This window comes from Oncorhynchus masou, chromosome 29, assembly GCF_036934945.1.
Source record: "Oncorhynchus masou masou isolate Uvic2021 chromosome 29, UVic_Omas_1.1, whole genome shotgun sequence".
Taxonomy (NCBI): Eukaryota; Metazoa; Chordata; class Actinopteri; order Salmoniformes; family Salmonidae; genus Oncorhynchus; species Oncorhynchus masou.
In genome coordinates this window covers 50,902,850-50,925,406 of record NC_088240.1, presented here as the reverse complement: position 1 = coordinate 50,925,406, position 22,557 = coordinate 50,902,850, and the positions used below count along the sequence as shown (strand labels likewise).

Below are 22,557 nucleotides of genomic sequence, written 5' to 3'. Positions count from 1 at the left end.
TCCATACTCAATGTTACAGCTTATACAAAATGATGCCATAGATTTTTCAACTAACCTGCTCCTGGCAATACTTTTCTCGTTTCGGGTAAAAGGTTATCTTATAAATATTTGTGTCCAGTTGCTGAGCACGCCCGCATTCTCATTGACGGGGCTGTATAGTGGAGCAGGTTGAGTGCTTTAAGTTCCTTGGCATCCACCCCACCAACAAACTAACATGGTCCAAGCACACCAAGACAGTCATGAAGAGGGCACGACCAAACCTATTCCCCCTCAGGAGACTGAAAAGATTTGGCATGCCGTCCTCAGATCCTCTAAAGGTTTTGCAGCTGCACCATCAAGAGCATCTTGACGGGTTGCATCCCTGCCTGGTATGGCAACTGCTCGGCCTTCGACCGCAAGGCACTACAGAGGGTAGTGCCAGTACATCACCGGGGCCAAGCTTCGTGCCATTCAGGACCTCTATACCAGGTGGTGTCAGAGGAAGGCTGTAAACATTGTCAGACTTCAACCACTAGCTAGTCATTTCCGTTACACGACACATGGTGGGTGTTTAAGACCCTACTCAAGTTTGTTTGGCCAGCACCCAGTCAGTAGGCACCCCCATGGATGCCTTTCAGAACCCATTTTAAAACCCCACCTGTTTCGTTCTGGTTGTCAGAGGCTCATTTTGTTAGTTGTTAGTTCTGTTGAGGAGCGATTTATTTTTTTTCTTATTTGGGAATGTAACATAACTAGTGACGACCAAGTCTGACCCTGTTTCCTTATTGGCAAGCTCTAGATGGGCTGGCTTCCTGATTGGATAGAACTGTCTCGCCTGGTATCCTGGCTGTTACTGCATCATTCACTTTGAACTTGTCATCCAGACCTCTCTGAGTCCTTTGTTTTTACATAGTGGAATGCGCTGTCAGATGTCTGTCTCATCAGCCCAGCAAGGGAATTTATAAACTTGATCTCGACTATAAAAAGCATCTAGACGTTATCTCACATTTCTTTGACTAACATTTAGTTTTCAACCTCTGAGATTTGTATAAACCTTGCTCTCTGTCTCTCTGACATTTGCAACATTGTTTCAATATTCAAATTTGATCTTCAGCTGTCCCATAGTAATGAACGTGTCGGGAATCGGAACGAGACAGCCAGGCAGGCAGCGTTTCTCAGCCAGTCGAAATCATGAATCAGCTTGAATTATTTTTATGGATATATACAAAGAAATGTCAATTGAAAAAATGTTAAACAAAATTAAGTGCAGCTAGTTTGCAGTCTTTCCAGCTTCAGTTTGAAGTGATTGTGTTAACTGTGTTATTGGCTAGCTCTTCTGAACAACAGTGTCCTGACAAGTGAGCACATTTTCTATGCCAGGCGAAATTGTGCCTCATTAGCTCATTTTTACGGATGCGTACAAATAAATGTCACTAGAAAAGCGTTTAAACAAATTCAAGTGCAGCTATTTTGCTGTTCTTCTGTCTGCAATGTAAGTTGGCTGTAGTTGCCAAGCTAGCAAGCAAGGGATAAGAACGTTGCCAGCAATGGAACATTTAGACTGAACTGGGTCACTTCTCCAGCAACCGAACCGATAGAATGAATGACCAGCCAGCTTGGGTAGCAACTCTAGATTTGTGTCAGGACTATATCTTCTGGAAGGATGAAATAGTATGAATAAATTTATCAAAATAACGTTTTTAATGAAAATATGTCAATCATTATTTGAATATGTTGGTGACCCATTGTATAAAAGTGATAATGCCCTCGAAGCCGATGTTTGAAGGATATATTTGCACAATTTGCTAACACCCGTGCCAATATATCCTCCAAACACCGCGTTCTCGGGCATTATCACTTAATATTATGTCTTGTGTGCTTTATAGCCTACAATGCAGGCTATCAGTTGAAACAGGCTCTCTTTTTTCCATGTCCAGTACAGTAAGATGTGTGAGGGGTGGAGGTTGTCTTTGTTCTGTCACAGTTAGGATCAGGGTGGAGTGCTGTTTCCTCCCTGTGTTTCCCAGACCCCCCCCTTCCTTGGGTCCGAGTCACACAGCTGCAGACAGCCTACACATACCGGACCTCCACTCACTCTTCAGGCACCCTATTGGGTATAGGAAGGATCCATTTGGTCACCTTTCCAATCTCTGGGATAAGATCAACTGTATTTCTTGCTACCAGCTGAATGGAGTGAATGTTCTGCTGCTGTGTGTTTCTGGTAGTATCAGTCAGTCAACCCACTGTGGATCTGGAGTGTGTCGGCCCAGCACAACCAGCACTTGCCCTGCTTGAGTGGATTTTAGCTAACCTGCCTGCCTGCCGTGTTCTCCTTGTCAGAGGCAGACCACTCTGCAAGAGCCTGCTGTGCCTGAGTGTAGGAGAACCAGGGGAGTGTATGTTACAGACAACTGCATTTAGCAGCTCATTCTTTGGACATCATAACCTGAATCCACTGGTTTTTGTAACTTCCTGAGGAGCTGGATGTATATGGTTTGGAGCTGGCCTCTGAACTTTGATGTTTTGTCTGCATGAGGTTTAGCAGCCTGCTGTGGGTCTTTGCGCTGTCACAGCCGCCCCCAGCCCCTCCCTACCTAGGGTGTTAGGATTGACTCGGGACAAGAGTTTGAGTTTTTGAACTCAACCTTCTGCCTCCTCATGGCATGTTCCCTCAAGTCCCACCACCATGGAAGCTGGACCCTGAGCTCCTACCCAGGTAGACTAGCTCTGTAATATAACCTCCATGACCCTGCTTTGGAGCCCATTTCCACCTTTTGACATGTTTCCTATACCTCCACTTCTGGTCTTTTGAAGGAAGGTATTGTATAATATTATTACCTCTGCCCATCAGCAGCTGGAAAATAGTTGTTTTTTTAAGCGTGCGTTGATGTGTGAACCGAATTGCTGTAGTAGTGTTATTGCCAGGACATCCTGTTTTTGTGGGACTGGTTGGTTGTTTTGCCCCAGCCCTTCTACACAGTAAATATTATGTCTGCTGAATTAAAACCTCAACCTTAGAGGAACCTGGCTCACAGAGATGTTCTGTGAAAGGCCTTGTGAAGCTCAGCACCTTGTCAGCCTGTCAGTCACCTGAGCTGTTACCATGGTAGCTGGATGTCTGTGCGTGTCTTGGAAAGAGACGCACTCAGGCCAAAGAGCGAGTCCTACCTCCCAAATTATTTTTAAAGGTGTATTTGTTAGTGAAAAATGTGTGTGTGTGTGTGCTTCCACATAGCCTGTTGGTGTTGAAAGGCTGATAACAATATTCTCCCAGTAGGGAGGAATGTGAGACTGTGGGAAGCTATGGACGGAGGCCAGTGCAAGAGGGACTCTCCCTTCCCAAAGCTGTTGGTGACTTGGTTGTGAATGTGTGGAGGAGTACATGAGCATTCACCATCACCCCGCCAAAGCACACACAGTCCCAGAGCTCTGAGCTAAAGACAATAATCTTCCTAATGAGCCTGGCCCTCCCATGTTCTTTACTCATGGTGCATATGGGTGTCAGTCTAGCATAGCTAGGCTAATGTTCTTCTGCACTTTACTCTGAGTGCGTATGGGTGTCAGTCTAGCTCAGTTAGGCTATAGGATAATGCTATAATACTACAATTTACTCGGAGTGCATGGGCCAGGCTAAACAGCAGCTGGTGCACAAGGTTTTGCTCAGCTAGGCTACTGTGAAAATGTCAGGGCTCTGGTTACCTCTGCTCTCTGTGCTGCTGTTATGTTGTAGATGCCCAGTTATGGTTGTCATATTTCAACAATGTTTCTTGACTCTCCATTATTTTCTCTCTGACTCCATCGCTCCAGTTGATGAAGTTGACCACCTGCACAACACAACAGAGGGAGATGGGGACAGCACCCCTCTCCCATGCAAGGGCAAGGGCAAGTTCTCTACCCTTGGCAAGATCTTCAAACCATGGAAGTGGAGGAAGAAGAAAAGCAGCGAGAAGTTTAATGAAACTTCAAAAGGTTTGTGTTCCAGCTTCATTGTGTTTGTTAGTTTTTACGTGTTGCGTTCATTATCAAACGCCTTTCTGTGTGTTTTCCTGTCTCCTGGTGATATGTACATGCCATGGCCTTTTCCAGTGTGTCCAGTTCAGTCTGCTTAAACAAAACAATTGTTATAGTGGTTAGAATAAATCCTTTTTATCTGAAGATCTGTAAACTTACATCTTTGAATTCTGGAACGTGAAATGACACACTAAAATTTGAAATATTATCTTCGGTTTTATATGTTATCTGGAAGAAATCTGAAGAAAAAAACTCAGAGCCTTTAATGCACTGGCTTAAATTCTGTGTGTTGACGGCAGTTCTGGAAAGAAAGATGTCGATGAGGCGACCGAGGCAGGAGCTTATAGAACAGGGAGTGCTGAAGGAGCTCTCAGAGAATGGTAAGAGTGCTGCCACTGGTGATGTCACTCACTCACCTGATCCCCACATGATTCAATCAGCCATTTCCAGTTGGCTCCCTACTCCTTTCTCTTGCACCTAACATTTTCAATGTTTCTATATCTGTAAAGTGTAAGCAACATGGTGGACGCTCCACCACTACCCTGCATATACCTATCCAGACCCTTCAGATCTACAAACATTTAAGGGTTATGGCAGCCAAGGAGGAGGAGGCAAATTGGAAATGGCTTTATCTTTATCAGACAAAAGTCCAGGGCTATCACACCTACACAGACCGCATAGTCGATAAGTAACAGCTTCAAGTTCAGCACACTCAATGGCAGTTGAAGAAAGTCAAATTCACTCTCATGCTCCTTTTCAACCGTATAAGTATATATTTTGGGAAGAAAATTACATGGTGTTTTTCTTGAGCTGGGGAAAGTGGAACGAATTGCGCCCTGCAGCGGAATAGCTTTTAAAGTCAGTGTGTTCTGTGCTCTTACTCGCTTTGCCGGCGTCAGTGTTGCAGAGGCCCGTTTATTAAACATATTTCACTCCATGGCCAGAGCTCTGGTCCAAAGGGGTTGGCAGTTAGGACACCTTTTCTAAAACCTCTCATTCTGAAGGGGCCTGTGAAATCATGTCCAGATGCACAAAGGGAACCAATCCAAAAGTCCATCGTGTGCCCTATTTCAACAAGCCAATTAAGTTTGACCATTTATACTCAAATATGCAGAACATTTTGAGTAGAGATAATGGCTTTGTTAGATTTCTGACTAACCCCTCCCTCACACTTGGTTAGTGACTCAAAGTAGTGCTAGTTTATAGATCTTCTTATGTGTGAGTGACTCTGTATGGAAAGTCTCACTGCTTGTGTCCATTTTTGTGACAGAAGGGGACGATCCTCACAGCCCCAAACAGTCCTACGTGAAGAATGGCCACACCCTGCCCATGGGTGGTGGTGGTGGTGGTGGAGGGGGCAGAGGGCAGGAAAACCAGACAAGACCCCCCTCAGACCTTGGGATGAACCCCTCAGACTTTAAGATTAACCCAGCCTGGCTGCCCCAGATAGAGGACCGCAGGGTCCGATTCCCCCCGGACGTAGACCGCCAGGGTGGCCCCAGAGGCTCCGGACAGCAGGAGGAGGGCCGGCGAGGAGGTGGAGGGTCCCAGGGGGAGGGGGAATGGAAGTCTAACATGGCCTGGCAGGGCCAGGCGATGGTCCAGGTGCAGGGGATGGGACAGGAGGAGGGTAGACGCGGGGGCAGACTCCACCCTTCTGACGGAGACAAGCTGCCGGGCCTGCAGAAGGCGCCATCAGAGGACGGTAGGAGGAGTCGCCCTGCTGAGACCGCATGGAAACCTACCCTCCCCCGGCACGCGTCCGCAGAGGAGGGAAGGGCCCGTAGAGGTGAGCTATTAACACCAACACATTATTGTACTTTTTAGATATGTGTGTATTTTTGTGACTTGTTAGATATTACTGCACTGTTGGAACTAGGAACACAAGTATTTCGCTACACACGCAATAACATCTACTAAATATGTGTATGCGACCAATCAAATTTGATTTGACACACACACAACCTTATTCTGTGGAGTAGGGTGAAGCTGTCCTTAGACACTGATCTAAGGTTTGTGTTTTCCCCCTAATGGAAGATTTGAAAACGATCAGCTGATCCTAGATCTTTGCATAAGGGCAACTTCTACCTGGAGCCTGGTTTTCTGACTGCCCTCTCTCCAGTCAATCTTCCTCCTCTTCAGTCCTCTGGTTTGGCCCCAGATATAGACAGGAGTCTCGGAGCCTCTTTGCTCCCCAGAGTCCTGCTCCAGCTATGTGTCTTATTCGGGAGCCGAAGGGAATAGAGGGACTAGCTCATCCTCTCCTCCTTTCGTAATTAATGCGGCATTATCGTTTTAACCATTCCTGTCCTTAAAAGCTAATGGCTGGCAGCTCAACCGTAACCCTGCTGAAGAGCTAAAGCTAATTGATACAATTCCAGCTATTACACACTGAGCTAAATGGTCTGTAGTGTCTTGTTTCTTTTAGATCTTATACTCTCCCTGATTTATATCTTAATCTTCTCGCTTTCTCTCTCCCTCTCTTTTTCTCCCCTTTTACCTCTCCCTCGGTTTTCTCTGACCTACAGTGCCTTCAGAAAGTATTCACACCCTTGACCTTTTTCCTGTTTGTTGTTATAGCCTGAATTTTAAATGGATAAAATTTATATTTTGTGTCACTGATTTACACACAATACCCCATAATGTCAAAGTGGAATTATGTTTCTAGAAATGCGTTTCTAGAAAAATGAAAAGCTGAAAAGTCTTGCGTCAATAAATGTTCAACCCTTTTGTAATGGCAAGCCAAAATAAGTCACTACAAAGATACAGGCACCCTTCCTAACTCAGTTGCCAGAGAGGAAGGAAACTGTTAGAGTTTAGATTTTAATGGCTGTGATAGGAGATAACTGAAGATGGCTCAACAACATTGTAGTTACTCCACAATACTAACATAAATGACAGAATGCAAAGAAGGAAGCCTGTTCAGGAAACCTGTAATCCAACACACCACGGAGTACCATTCTTCATATTTTCAAGCATGGTGGCTGCATCATGTTATGAGTATGCTTGTCATCGGCAAAGACTAGAGTTTTTTTTTTTAGGATGAAAGGAAATGGAATAGAGCTAAGCACAGGCAAAGTCTGAGAGGAAAAACTTGGTTCAGTCTGCATTCCAACAGAAACTTGGAGACACATTCACCTTTCAACAGGACAATTACACAAGGCAAAATATACACTGGGCTTGCTTACTAAGACAACCTTGAATGGTGGCCTAGTTACAGTTTTGACTGAAATTGGCTATGTGGCAAGACTTGGATATTGCTGTCTAGCAATGATCAACTTGACAGAGCTTGAATCATTTTTTAAATAATAATGGGTTAAAATTGTACCATCCAGGTGTGCCAGAGACTCAGAACTGTAATTGCTGCCAAAAGTGATTTGTGTATTGACTTAGGGGTTGAATACTTATCTAATGAAGATATATTATGGGTTTTATTTTCCATAAAAAAAAACTGTTAGAATTTTTCTTCCACTTTGACATTAGGGCATTTTGTGTAGATCATTGTCAAAAAAGGGCACATTTTAATCCCACTTTGTAACACAACAAAATTTGAAAAAAGTAAAGGTGTGAATACTTTCTGAAGGCACTATTTCCTATTTTCTCTGTGACATCAGCATGTGATAAGGACTTGTCTATAAATAAACTTCAGCTTTGAGGAATGGCGTGGGATAAGAAGCAGGTTGGAGGGCTAGGGGAATGGGGGTTTAGTACTGTAGTTACAGCACTGTTTATCTACACAGCTGATCCCCTGATAATGACAATCTCATACAAGTGTTTTGACACACACACACACACACACACACACACACACACACACACACACACTAGAGTGACTGAGTGAATGGCACAAATTGGCTCAGTGCTTCAACACAAGACTGAAACATTTGTTTTTTTAGGGATGAGATAGTATCTTTTCCATTTTTGAAAGAGCCAAACGCACCCAAAAAGGCTAGCCGTGTGTAGTGAGTTGTTGTGTGTGCGGTCTTTGACACAAATGCGCTCATGTGTCTCTCATGATGATGATTTAGTTATTAAATGTATAGTGCTCTTTAACACATGTATGTTATGTAACGTGTTTTGTGTGCTGTGTGTTTTGCAGAATCAGAGAGCCATGTTGTTCCTGACCCAGATTTGCTGCGGGACACTCTCCGAGAGTCTCTGCCCCCCAAACAGTCCATTATGCCCCCCAAGTGGCTGATGAGCTCCACCCCCGAGCCCGGCAGCGAAGGGTCACCCTCATCCCACACCCCATCCAACCACCCTGCAACCACGTACTCTTCCTCCTCTTCTTCCTCTGCAGTTGCAATGCCTGCCCGAACTGTCTCCTCTGCAGGCGCCAACCCCCAATCTTCAGCAGTAGTGTCCTTCGCTCCATCCTCCACCCCCCAGGCGACCAAGCAGCCTCCCCTCCCCCTGCCCAAGCCCGTCAACAGGGGCATTAATGCTGCCATGTTGGGTGAGTAGTAGTACTAGTTGTGGTGATTGTAGTAGTAGTAGGGACCGCAGCTGCCTGTTTAATCACGGGATGGCAGAATTAGCTTATTAGCTGCCAGAGGAGACCAGGTGCAGCTTGCATCAACACACACACACACACACACACACACACACACACACACACACACACACACACACTCAGTGGAGCTTCCTCGCGTAACATGTAGTGTCACATGCATACATGTCTGCAGAAGACTCACGTTACATGCATAGGCATTACTACAAAGGACATGTATGTACACATGTATGTACACATTCTATCTCACACACACACTTTGCCGCTCATCTTTATAATGATGTTATCCCTGCGGCTCCAGCAGCTGTTCCCTAGACGATAACTTAATAAGACTGAACTATTTTAGACAGCAGCAGCAGAGCAGATTTTGCCTGGCATTGTATCTCTCCCAGGACACCACTGACTCTGGTGGCTCTGAGCCTGCTGCTGCTCAGCTCCATACGGAGGCAATATTATTATTGTTTTTACCAGGGGCAATTCTTGTCAGGGGAGCCCGACTTTATTCACTGTTCTCTTTGAGATCTGATACGCCTATTACCTTAGGACTGTTTAAACAGATTTTTTGTATATATTCCCTCTAGTTTCCTGTGCCATTTTACATGTAGGTTGGTTGGTTAAGCCTGGAGCTGATACGCTTGGAAGTCATTTGCCATGCACTCGTGTCACCTATTTGCCATCTACAGTCTTTCAAGCTATTTAATTTGTACGTTCTAGAATGTATGTAGACATTTCAGCTCTCACATTATGTAAACAATTCTTATGTATTAAACCATGTCGTATTTGTTAAACGAGGTGGCATAGAATACTCTGAACAATGGGGACATGATGGGGACATCAATGGGGACATGACATGATACTGAATATGCGATCATTGCTTGCCCAGCTGTTGTTGAAACATATCAAACTGTATATGAATGGTAGCTGAGCCAGTAGTGACTGTTTTCAAAAGTATTCCACTAGTTAATTAGGAAAATTCCTAACAGGTAGCTAGGTACAGAGTGATTACTTCACCGGCTAACCTAGAGGGCCCGAAACTGAAGGAGTTTTGATTACCTCTTCACTTTCCCCATTGATTCCCCTCTCACAGCCCAGGCAAGCCCCTCAGACACTCTAATTACGCAAACCCTCTTGTTCTGGGTGCTGGTAGTGCGTTAAGTGTAAGCATATCCACCTTGGTCGTGTTCATTAGACACCACACGTTGTTATTTTTTTTAAACTGACTGAAACCAGGAAGGACTTCCAGGACTGTATTTAAAATGTTGTTCTACAGTGTGCCCAAATGAACACCACCCTGGTGTATATGTAGTTAAAGTTAAGGTGACCAGATATTGGAAATGAAAATCATGGATTTTTTTTATATGGGGCAAGCTGTGCAAAAATACAGTGCCTTGCGAAAGTATTCGGCCCCCTTGAACTTTGCGACCTTTTGCCACATTTCAGGCTTCAAACATAAAGATATAAAACTGTATTTTTTTGTGAAGAATCAACAACAAGTGGGACACAATCATGAAGTGGAATGACATTTATTGGATATTTCAAACTTTTTTAACAAATCAAAAACTGAAAAATTGGGCGTGCAAAATTATTCAGCCCCTTTACTTTCAGTGCAGCAAACTCTCTCCAGAAGTTCAGTGAGGATCTCTGAATGATACAATGTTGACCTAAATGACTAATGATGATAAATACAATCCACCTGTGTGTAATCAAGTCTCCGTGTAAATGCACCTGCACTGTGATAGTCTCAGAGGTCCGTTAAAAGCGCAGAGAGCATCATGAAGAACAAGGAACACACCAGGCAGGTCCGAGATACTGTCTCTCGATGTGCAAAACTGATAGAGACATACCCCAAGCAACTTACAGCTGTAATCGCAGCAAAAGGTGGCGCTACAAAGTATTAACTTAAGGGGGCTGAATAATTTGGCACGCCCAATTTTTCAGTTTTTGATTTGTTAAAAAAGTTTGAAATATCCAATAAATGTTGTTCCACTTCATGATTGTGTCCCACTTGTTGTTGATTCTTCACAAAAAAATACAGTTTTATATCTTAATGTTTGAAGCCTGAAATGTGGCAAAAGGTCGCAAAGTTCAAGGGGGCCGAATACTTTCGCAAGGCACTGTATATAAAAAACAATGGTATGGAACTATAGTTAACTATCAATTTTCACTATATTCCTTTCAAATACTTGTTTTAATTCTAACACAGAAATGGATCACTTGTTTAGCAGAATCACATGTTTAGCAGCCTGGTGGGCATGGTTGTTCATGCAGTGGTTACATGTTTGTATCAATGGTCAAACAAGTTTGGTACAGGGATAGACAATTTGTACATGCAAATCTGACTGGATACAGTGTTTTGATTATTGAAATATAAACCTCATTATCAACAGTTGCATCTTGTTTTCTGAGGGATAATCGGGGATAATTTTGGGGTGGGCAGCTCTAGCCGGGGACAGGCCACTAAATTTGGGTACTGTCCCTGGTAATCAGGGACATCTGGTCACCCTATACACAGTGTATACATTCAGCCAGCCTATATGAGAGCTGAAGGCCTGTGTGTCGTGCCTCTCATCCCCTGCCAGCCTCCACTCTACAGGGGGGTGAGAACCAGAATGACTCCCAACTGCCCCTCTACTGGTCCTGCTGGAAACGCGAGGGCGACTATGATGTCTACCTGTCCCTCCCTGTCTACCTGTGCCGGCGGGATGGCAGAGGCCTGCGGTCAGGTAAAACAAAGGATGCCCACCAATGCCCCTCTTCACTGACATCGCCGCAGCAATGGTGCCCACCTTGTCTCTCTAACGTCTTCCCAAGCCTGCGTTGTATGTGTGGCTGTATGCCACACCCCTGTTAACGTCAACCTTCTGGTTACTTGCGTCATCATATTTCATTATCCTGACTTGAAATGCCTCATGCCAAACGCTACCTGGATGCAACTGATGGACTAACCTATAACGGCCTGGATTGAGTGCTCTCTTCTGCTCATGCCACGTTAGGCTGCATGCGCGTAAAACAAGGTTGAGTGAGGTGTGCGTGTAAGTGGGTGTACATGGGCGTCTGACCACCATATGTGTACTACTACCTCCCGTGATGGCTAGCTGTGGCAGCCCAGCGCAGACCAGGCTGCCCCATAAAGGCTAATACACACATCTGCTCTGGAGCGTGAGAGGAGAGAAGGGGCTTGACTCTGTTTAAAGCAGATGTTAAAATCCAGTCTAGTATGCTTCATGTCTGGCGCTCAATCAGTCTGCTGCTGTGATTAATTGTACTCCAATGCAGTATGTCTCCATGGCTTTGTATTTTAAAGCTATTTCATGTTTACACATTCACCAGCAACTGTATCGAGCTTACATATTTAAAGGTTTGCATGCAATCGCAAAATGTCTATTCCAGCTTGGTTGAACAGAGTTTTTTCATAATTCTCAGTTCAGAGATGCTAAGAAGCGATGGATGCATACTGGCCAATTCGATTTGTATATGGTCTGTGTGTGTTCTAGTGCATGTGTACTTATTCAAACCCTCACTGTAACCTTGATTGCCACATGCACCCATTTGTAATGTAAGACCCTGTCGGATGCACTCATGTGGACCCAGTCATGTGACTTGTGTTTGTGGACCTATGCATTCATGTGGACTCAGTCATGTGATCTGGGTGTGTATATCCATTCATGTGCACTCAACCATGTTACTTGGGCTCGATCTTACATGTAAATGGAGACGTTAACAAGCTTGTGCACTCACTTGATCCGCAGTTGAAAGCCCAGATATAGGTTAATAAAGTAAGTGAACGTGTGTTTATCAATGTGTGACACATTCAATAAACTGTTTCTCCATCACACAGGCAACCTCACCCAGGCCGGTACCAGACTGGTGCCAACTAAGCCCTCCCCACCGATGCCCCCCAAGAGGACCACCCCTGTCACAAAGCGCAACCCGGAGGACCCGTCTGCGTCCACCCAGTCTGTCTCCACCCCCTCCCCTTCCCTGCTTTCTCCTGAGGACCATCATAACCACTCAGCAGGCTTCCAGATGCCTCCCCCGTCCCCGCCCTTACCCAACCACATCCCCCCTTCTCCCCCCCGCCAGCATCTGCAAGCGCACTACCTCCACCACCAGCACTCCTACCAACATCCCATCCCCCAGCCCTTGCTCTTTGACCCCCCCAGCCCCACCAGTGAGCCCCCCCAGTGGCCGGCCCCCGTCCCCCTGCACATCATGATCCAGAGGGCCCTGTCCAGCCCCGGCCCGGCCCAGCCACATCCCGACGGCTCCCAGCGCTCAGCTCACTCCCTGCTCTTCGAGACACCACCTGAGTACCAGGGGGACCGCAGCCGGCCCCTAGCCGTCAGCATCCAGCCTCTGAAACTGTGAGTCCTATATGTCACTGTGGTCCTATATGTCACTGTGGTATTTCCTCCATGTTCTAGACTTGAGTAAAAATCACACCTGAAACAATAGATGTAAAGTTGGCATGACCTTGTCTAGGACTTATGAAAGGATCTAGCCACACAATCTTTCTGTGATGCCAATGATTTATTATCAGATTTATTATCATCAATAATGATATGTGACTGACGGCTTTTATTCTGTTAAACTCATCTGGTTTCCATCGCTCCATTTCTCACGCTGTCAGGGCTGAGGATGACTACTCGGAGGAGGAGGAGGAGGATGAAGAAGAGGAGGAGTATGATGGGGAGCTCCCCCAGCCAGAGCTGGAGCCACGGAGCAGGAGGTGCATGGTGGGAGAGCCCAGCATCAATGTCATCCCTGAGGGACCCAACAGCAGTGAGGAGGAGGAGGAAGAACAGCAGGACTTGCAAAGGGACGACAGCGACTCGGACGGGCCAGTGCTCTATAAAGATGAAGATTCAGACGAGGATGAGGAGGATGAGCCTCCACCCAGTATGTATCTCTGTCTCACTTGAATTGCTTTATGGATAAACATTTATACTCAGATATAGCAGCATCTTTAAAATACTGTAAAAGTATATATGCCACCTATCAGACACATTTTAGACGTGAATTACAGTAGAGTGAGCGCATACACTTTTTGTATGTGACTATTGATCCCTGCGGGAATTTACCCCTCATTTGTCATTGTTAGCACTGCACTCTTACCAATTGAGCCACACATGATACCTATACACTACCAGTCAAAAGTTTGGACACACCTTTCTTTCTACATTGTAGAATAATAGTGAAGACATCAAAACTATGAAATAACACATATGGAATCATGTAGTAACCAAAAAAGTGTTCAACAAATTATATTTTATATTTGAGATTCTTTATAGTAGCCACCCTTTGCCTTCATGACAGCTTTGCACATTCTTGGCATTCTCTCAGCCAGCTTCATGAGGTAGTCACCTGGAAGGCATTTACATTCAAAGGTGTGCCTTGTTAAAATTAATTTGTGGAATTTCTTTCCTTAATGCGTTTGAGCCAGTCAGTTGTGTTGTGTCAATGTAGGGGTGGTATACAGAAGATAGTCCCATTTGGTAAAAAAGACCAAGTCCATATTATGGCAAGAGCAGCTGAAATAAGCAAAGAGAAACAACAGTCCATCATTACTTTAAGATATGAAGGTCAGTCAATGTGGGAATTTTCAAGAACTTTGAAAGTTTCTTTAAGTGCAGTTGCAAAAGCAATCAAGCGCTATGATAAAACTGGCTCTCATGAGGACCATAGGAAAGGAAGACCCAGCAGTTACCTCTGCTGCAGAGGTACAGTTACCAGCCTCAGAAATTGCAGGCCAAATAAATGCTTCACAGAGTTCAAGTAACAGACACATCTCAACATCAACTGTTCAGAGGAGGCTGTGTGAATCAGGCCTTCATGGTCAAATTGCTGCAAAGACACAAGTACTAAAGGACTCCAATAAGAGGATGATACTTGCTTGGGCCAAAGAATACAAGTAATGGACATTAGACCGGTGGAAATCTGTCCTTTGGTCTGATGAGTCCAAATTAGGTAGGCTTGATTGCCAACAACGACGAGACGGCCTACAGGGAGGAGGTGAGGGCCCTCGGAGTGTGGTGTCAGGAACCTCACACTCAACGTCACAAAACAAAGGAGATGATTGTGGACTTCAGGAAACAGCAGAAGGAGCACCCCCCTATCCACATCGACAGGACAGTAGTGGAGAGGGTAGTAAGTTTTAAGTTCCTCGGCGTACACATCACGGACAAACTGAATTAGTCCACCCACACAGACAGCGTTGTGAAGAACGCCTCTTCAACCTCCAGGAGGCTGAAGAAATTCGGCTTGTCACCAAGAGCACTCACAAACTTCTACAGATGCACAATCGAGAGCATCCTGTCGGGCTGTATCACCGCCTGGTACGGCAACTGCTCCGCCCACAACCGTAAGGCTCTCCAGAGGGTAGTGAGGTCTGCGCAACGCATCACCGGGGGCAAACTACCTGCCCTCCAGGACACCTACACCACCCGATGTCACAGGAAGTCCATAAAGATCATCAAGGACAACAACCACCCGAGCCACTGCCTGTTCACCCCGCTATCATCCAGAAGGCGAGGTCAGTACAGGTACATCAAAGCAGGGACCGAGAGACTGTAAAAACAGCTTCTATCTCAAGGCCATCAGACTGTTAAACAGCCACCTCTAACATTGAGTGGCTGCTGCCAACATACTGACTCAACTACAGCCACTTTAATAATGGAAATTGATGTAAAAAAAATTGCTAGCCACTTTAAACAATGACACTTAATATAATGTTTACATACCCTACATTACTAATCTTATATGTATATACTGTACTCTTTTTCATCTACTGCATCTTTTCATCTACTGCCATCTTTATGTAATACATGTATCACTAGCCACTTTAAACTGTGCCACTTTATGTTTATATACCCTACATTGCTCATCTCATATGTATATACTGTACTCTATACCATCTACTGCATCTTGCCTATGCCGTTCTCTACCATCACTCATTCGTATATCTGTATGTACATATTCTTTATCCCTTTACACTTGTGTGTATAAGGTATTAGTTATGGAAATGTTAGGTTAGATTACTCGTTGGTTATTACTGCATTGTCGGAACTAGAAGCACAAGCATTTCGCTACACTCGCATTAACATCTGCTAACCATGTGTATGTGACAAATAAAATTTGATCTGAATTGAATTTTAGATTTTTGGTTCCAACTGCTGTGTCTTTGTGAGATGCAGAGTAGGTGAACGGATGATCTCCGCATGTGTGGTTCCCACCGTGAAGCATGGAGAAGGAAGTGTAGGGGTGCTTTGCTGGTGACACTGTCCGTGATTTCTTTTGAATTCAAGGCACACTTAACCAGCATGGCTACCACAGGATTTTGCAGCAATACGCCATCCCATCAGGTTTGCGCTTAGTGGGCCTATAATTTGTTTTTCAACAGGACAATGACCCAACACACGTTCAGGCTGTGTAAGGGCTATTTGACCAAGAAGGAGAGTGATGGAGTGCTGCATCAGATGACCTGGCCTCCACAATCACCCGACCTCAACCCAATTGGGATGAGTTGGATCGCAGACTGAAGGAAAAGCAGCCAACAAGTGCTCAGCATATGTGGGAACTCCTTCAAGACTGTTGGGAAAGCATTCCAGGTGAAGCTGGTTGAGAGAATGCCAAGAGTTTGCAAAGCTACCAATATGGCAAAGGGTGGCTACTTTGAAGAATCTCAAACATTAAAATGTATTTTGTTTTGTTTAACACTTTTTTGGTTACTACATGATTCCAGATGTGTTATTTCATAGTTTTGATGTCTTCACTATTATTCTACAATGTATAAAATAGTCCAAATAAAAACCCTTGAATGGGTATGTGTGCCCAAACTAATGACTGGTACTGTATATCTTTGTATACCTGACTCCATCTCTCTGTGGTTCTTGTTCAGGTGCTTTGGCCAGCAGGGTCAGAAGGAAAGACACTTTAGCTTTGAAACTGAGTAACCGACACGCGCCAGAGAAACATGCTCGAGAGGACAAGTCCAGCGGTCACACCGAACGATGCACTCCGGGACACACACCAGGACACACACACCAAGGGTCAACAGGGCTGACGTGGCAGAGCAGGGAGCAATGGGAGGCCATACGCACACAAATAGGCTCTGCACTCACAAGGTAATAGATAAAGCCACACAGTCTCACTATCATTTTCTTCTTGCTCTTCTCTCTCTTTCTCCCTCTTTCTCTCTTTTCTCTCTCCACATATACACACACCAAATCTAACACAAGGTTGATGTGATATTGATATTCTAACTTCTATCCTCTAGGCGTCTCAGCCAGAGACCCAGTGCAGAGGAGCTGGAGCAGAGAAACATCCTTCAACGTAAGTCTTTCCAACTCCCCATCACAATTTTTTCAACAGGTGAAAGCATAGTGGTGGAGGCGTGAAGCCCTTGCCTTCACCTGTCTGATCACGTCTAATCAGAGAACTTCCTTCCTCCCTTCCTTGAATAATGCACTTTTATGGAATTAGAATGGGGCCTAGGTTTTCACCTAATCACTGATCAATCCCCTCTGGTATTTCTCTCTTGTTATTTATATAAATGAGGCCACATTTCAAGAGCATGAGGCCACTTCTTATCATCGTGGATTAGAAGAAAAAAATGATGTCGGTGTACTTTTGATTTGTACCTAGTACCTTTGTTAAGTCCCATTGGAAAATCCAATCTTTGTGAATAGACAACAATTGCACAATTTGGTGAATGTCTGTACAGGGTTCTAAACATTGGTTTGACTCGCTCTCCTTTCCAGCCAAGAACCAGGTAGACAGGCAGGCAGAGGTCCGAGAAATCAAACGTAGGCTCACCAGGAAGGTAAAGACCAGTGACACACACACACACACACCACTGTTACCTGTAATAAGATAGTTCTCTCATTTAACAGAACATTTACATATAGAGGATTAACTAGAGTGAATTTTTATAAAACGAGCTGAGAGAAGATGGAAGGTAGTCTTATTCAAGGGAGACTGGCAATGAGGCCCTTTATCTACTTCCCCAGATTCAGATGAACTTGTGGATACCATTTTGGCTCGCAAAACTACCTCTAACTTTCTTCATACTGAACATAAATTAATCTGACTCTGGGGAAGTAGATAAAATTCATCATTGCCAAAATCCTGAAGGTATCCCTTTAAACTCTTTATACAACTCCTCTAGCTGAGTCAGAGGCCCACGGTTGCTGAGCTTCAGGCCAGAAAGATCTTGCGCTTCCACGAGTATGTGGAGGTCACCACAGCCAATGATTACGATCGGCGAGCGGACAAGCCCTGGACCAAGCTAACACCCGCCGACAAGGTACAATCAGCTGTCACTCATAGCTCCCTAAATCACGGCTTGTAATGCACTTATTTATTGACACCAGTATATCTTATTGCCTAGTAAAGGAAGTATATATTTCTGTCTCTACTTTAGTATTTAGATGCTGCCTTATGCAAGTATTCACTATATTAATTTCCCCTCTGTCCAGGCTGCCATTCGGAAGGAGCTCAATGACTTTAAGAGCTCTGAAATGGAGGTTCATGAAGACAGTAAGATCTATACAAGGTACTTCCTCAGCTTATGGACAACATGAAGTTATATGCACCATTCCATAATATAGATCTTGAATTAACATACTAAGACATTTGTTTCGGTCCCTTTAATTGGCAGCTCTTACAGCCATGGAAAATACCTTTTTGATATGTTGAGTTGTCGTGATTGATCAAATTATCATTGATGTCCCTTTCTTTAGGTTCCACCGGCCTTAGCATCCACCCCATACTGGAAAGCACTTTCTTAACCAGTGGCTGGCGGAGTCTCTGGAGAGGAGTCGTAGGGTCTTGGTGCTCCCTAAACAGACTGCCTTTTTATGTTGCTGAATGTAAGGTACAGATCATCAAGGAAGGCCCTGGAATTGACTGAACTGAAAACAGGGGGACTGAGGACCAGATGCAGTATTTCTCCCGGACATTAGGGGGAACCAAGTGCCAACAAAGTGGAGGACTGACTGGGAACCACTGCCAATGTGTGTTATCCCTCAGGGACTTGGTTCCACTGACAATGACCGTTTGCCTTTTTTCTGCTTTTACTCTGTATGGCACAGTTAACCCATGTTGCAGAGATGTAAATGTAATAACATTACAGTAATAATAGTCCTAATAATGACAGCTACAATAATAAACACAGTGATAATACATGTTAGAGAGGAAGCTGCAGAAAGAGGATGAGGAGGAAGACGACTGTGGGATTTGCCGTTCCCCAAGACTGGAAAAGCTCTGGGATAATTGTGTAAAAATTTCTGTGATTTGTTAGACTGAAACTTTGGAGAGTTCTAATAATGACAACTGTAATGCATAATATTTTGATCACAACATAAATTACTGCTTTTATTTGAACCTGTTTTTTAGTGTGCATTTTTACATTTTAGTTACTTAGCAGACGCTCTTATCCAGAGCGACTTACAAGAGCAATTAGGGTTACGTGCCTTGCTTGAGGGCACATCAGCAGATTTATTTTCCCGCCTAGTAGGCTTGAGGATTCGCACCAGCTAACTTTTGGTTACTGGCCCAACGTTCTTAACCGCTAGCCTGCCCTGCCTGTATTTGTATTTGGCTGTAACGTTGGGGTGAGCATTTGAGCTGATACTAGTCATAGGAAAGAACACAATGAGGAGGTAGTTGGTGTGCTATTCTTTTTATTTGTTTCGTTCTTTTTTTGCCAGACACTGATCCCCATGCTGACAGTAGAATGCTGGTTTTTCATGTAGCAGATTTCTTCAATTCGCTGCATAAGCCAACACAGTGCAATTATTGAATCAATACATAATTATTTTTTTATTTGAATTTTTTTGTACTTCTCTAACATAGGTCAAACCATGCAATGCTGCAAATAATAGCTGTTTAAAAATGCTAAGATCATGATGGCATCTTAAATGAAATAAAAGTTGAAATGTTACACATCTTTAGAGAATGTATCAAAGTGCAGTTAGTGTAGATCAGGATTTGATTAATCAAACATGAAAAAACAATTTAGTGCATTTTACGGTTGACGGGGGAATCATTTCGTCAGGAAAATGCTTTTTTATCTGGAGAAATGTATCATGCGTCTTCTGGTCAGTAGATTACAGGGTCCTTTGCTGTACAGATGCATTTAGGTTACTGTTGTGTATCTTTTTCTTCCTTATTATTTGAAAATAAATGTTAAATATAGTAAAGTATTATATGTTGCTATTTTTCTAAGCACAAAATATTACTATATAATTAAACACTACAACAATGGGATTTTTGAAGTGTACCTGGTCAGTTTTACTCATGTTTTGTTAATGAAATGTAGAATTTTAGTAACTGACTATAAATAGTCAACTATAATTAAAAGCCTTAATCACTCTTTTTGTCTTGTTGTTGGACTTATGCCGCGTTCACGTGCTATTCAGAACTAGGAAACTAAGAAAAGTAAGACTTGATAACTGTTTGCAGTTACACGTGCCGCCTTCAAACAATTAGCAAGTCTAACATCTTTGAGTTTCCTACTTCCGACTAGCACTTGAATGCGGCATTAATAGCTCACTTGTGAATAAATATGTGCATGCTGTACTGTAAAGTGATGGTTCACTCCAGAATGAATTGCCTAATTTAGATTGAGTCCACATCCCACGTCCTGTCGTCAATTGTGAAGATCCAGCTAAATCCTGTAATTCCAAATTAATGGGAAAGATGGGACTTCATCATTCAAGATGGTGCATCTCTCATTCATCTGGGATTCAGGCATATAGCTGAATCACAAGAACCTACAAGTGGATCTAGACTAGTTAATATGAAAAAAGATCAAATACTTTCTGGGTAACTAGTACCTTACTGTAACAGATTTCCATAAAAAAAAAAAAAATTGAAATGCTTTTTCGAAAAACAATATTTCTCAAGCAAAAAAAATTTCTGGGACTAATCACGTTTACATCCAGTTTCTATGCGAGTAAGTCATACCGTATAAAAAAAATCATGACAGCTGTGACCGAAAAAGGAAGTTTCGGCACAATTTTATAAATGCTGCCATTTGTTTGTAATTATTGCGGGTCTTATTCTTGTGGCATGATGCTTGACTGCTGTTTGACAAATTAAAATATTCTCGCTCTTATCCATAATAATCTCATGTAGACTAGCCTACCTGCACAGCCTACCCACACTATCTGAAAACTGTGTGCATGTATCAAGACCAGAGTAGGCACATTTGCTATTTAATGCAACATTTTTTGTGACAAAACTATCAGAGTTGGAAATAAGATGGAAACACAAACATTAGATTTTTATTTGGTACATGAAAACGTAAGCAAAAGTATATTTTGCGTGCACCACGTCATCATGCACTGATTTATACCCGCAACAGGTCAGCTTGGTGGAAACACACCACTTTTGGGAAAATGTTCATATTTTCGTTGTGTATTTTAGAATATTCGCATGAAAATGTGTCTCCAATTGAATGGAAATCTAGCTATTTTCTGGGTAGGGAGGGGAAAACTGAAAACTAGCTGTTATTGGCAGAGGTTTGGAACTCTTTGTTTTTGGTCTATTAATCAATTTACTGCATGGGGGATGTCACCATCGAAAGCTGAAACTCCTAGCCATGCAAACCTGCTGATTAGAAGGTCCTGTGTAGATTGCTTTTTCAACCAGCAAATATCAGTAAATTACACTGAACACATTTTTTTATCTTAGTCTTCGTTGCATCAGCTGATACAATTTTGACCAGCTGGGCCTTTAAATGCCCACACCAGTAAAAATCCACTTTTTTGAGATGAAAGACGATAGCCAGAGTATTTATTTTTTATTTATTTTATTTCACCTTTATTTAACCAGGTAGGCAAGTTTAGAACAAGTTCTCATTTACATTTGTGACCTGGCCAAGATGAGGCAAAGCAGTTAGACACATACAACAACACAGTTACACATGGAGTAAAACAAACATAGTCAATAATACAGTAGAAAAATAAGTCTATATACAATGTGAGCAAAGGAGGTGACATAAGGGAGGTAAAGGCAACAAAAGGCCATGGTGGCGAAGTAAATGCAACAAGTATACCCATGATGCAAGTCAATGTTATCGTTTTAGTCAAAGTATGATATATTTGGAATCAGATTTTCCTGTGTCTTCTTCTGTGTCTTCCTATGAGATGACGTGCAAATTATTTTTGTTTCAGGGCTGGGTTTTATGCCGCGTTCACAAGGTAATCCTTCCTAGCTCACTTGCGAATAAATACAACTGTGACCTTAATTGCCTACTGTCTGTAAACTGTTAGTGTCTTAACAACCGTTCCACAGGTGTATGTCCTTAATTGATTATGGTTCATTGAACAAGCATGGCAAACAGTGTTTAAACCCTTTACAATGAAGATCTGCTCAGAATCGTTTTTGCTAATTTATTGAACACGGCATGTGATTAACTATACATCCAGTTAGCAAGGCAGAAATTTCAGAGTCTCCAAGTTCTGACGAGATGTGAACTCAACATTATACAGTAGTGTGGTGGCGGGTATAGGTTTCCCAACTTGTTTTTCAGTGGGCATTGCTTGTTTCTTAAGAGTAAGCTGTAGGTGGGGTTCTAAACTGACATAGAATTGTTTTAAGATGATCATACTGTGGATCATTTAGATATTTGATTTTGAATTTAACTTTGTACATATTTTTTTATGTTTTAGGTATAAAAAGATATATAAAAAACTTATTTTATCAAATATTGAATTTGGCCTTTACTGCTGTCACCCACAGAATAACATTCATAAATGGCAAAAAAGACAGTCAAATAAATCATGAGGAAAAAGATTTTGAAGAGACAGACAGTCCTAAACACAGCAAAAAAAGAAACGTCCCTTTTTCAGGACCCTGTCTTTCAAAGATAATTCATAAAAATCCAAAAACCTTCACAGATCTTCATTGTAAAGGGTTTAAACACTGTTTGCCATGCTTGTTCAATGAACCATAAACAACTAATGGACATGCACCTGTGGAAAGGTCGTTAAGACACTAACAGCTTACAGACGGTAGGCAATTAAGATCACAGTTATGAAAACTTAGGACAC

At 43.2% G+C, this 22,557-nt stretch overlaps 1 protein-coding gene across 9 annotated transcripts in view; it reads left to right on the top strand.

Annotated features, from left to right (window-relative positions):
- Nucleotides 1-19,874, top strand: part of LOC135519955 (phosphatase and actin regulator 4B-like) — a 58,220-nt gene extending 38,346 nt beyond the window's left edge. For 6 of the 9 annotated variants that reach the window (XM_064945213.1, XM_064945209.1, XM_064945210.1 and 3 more), the window contains 13 exons: nucleotides 3,787-3,948; nucleotides 4,290-4,370; nucleotides 5,261-5,779; nucleotides 8,090-8,446; nucleotides 11,080-11,223; nucleotides 12,339-12,864; nucleotides 13,131-13,399; nucleotides 16,398-16,623; nucleotides 16,776-16,831; nucleotides 17,260-17,321; nucleotides 17,667-17,804; nucleotides 17,977-18,053; nucleotides 18,241-19,874. In XM_064945213.1, coding sequence (XP_064801285.1) covers nucleotides 3,787-3,948; nucleotides 4,290-4,370; nucleotides 5,261-5,779; nucleotides 8,090-8,446; nucleotides 11,080-11,223; nucleotides 12,339-12,864; nucleotides 13,131-13,399; nucleotides 16,398-16,623; nucleotides 16,776-16,831; nucleotides 17,260-17,321; nucleotides 17,667-17,804; nucleotides 17,977-18,053; nucleotides 18,241-18,256 — 2,633 coding nt within the window. In that variant the 3' untranslated portion in view covers nucleotides 18,257-19,874. The remainder of the gene's footprint in view (nucleotides 1-3,786; nucleotides 3,949-4,289; nucleotides 4,371-5,260; nucleotides 5,780-8,089; nucleotides 8,447-11,079; nucleotides 11,224-12,338; nucleotides 12,865-13,130; nucleotides 13,400-16,397; nucleotides 16,624-16,775; nucleotides 16,832-17,259; nucleotides 17,322-17,666; nucleotides 17,805-17,976; nucleotides 18,054-18,240) is intronic. The other 3 variants (XM_064945216.1, XM_064945215.1, XM_064945214.1) reach the window with 2 other exon arrangements.
- Nucleotides 19,875-22,557: the final 2,683 nt, after the last annotated feature.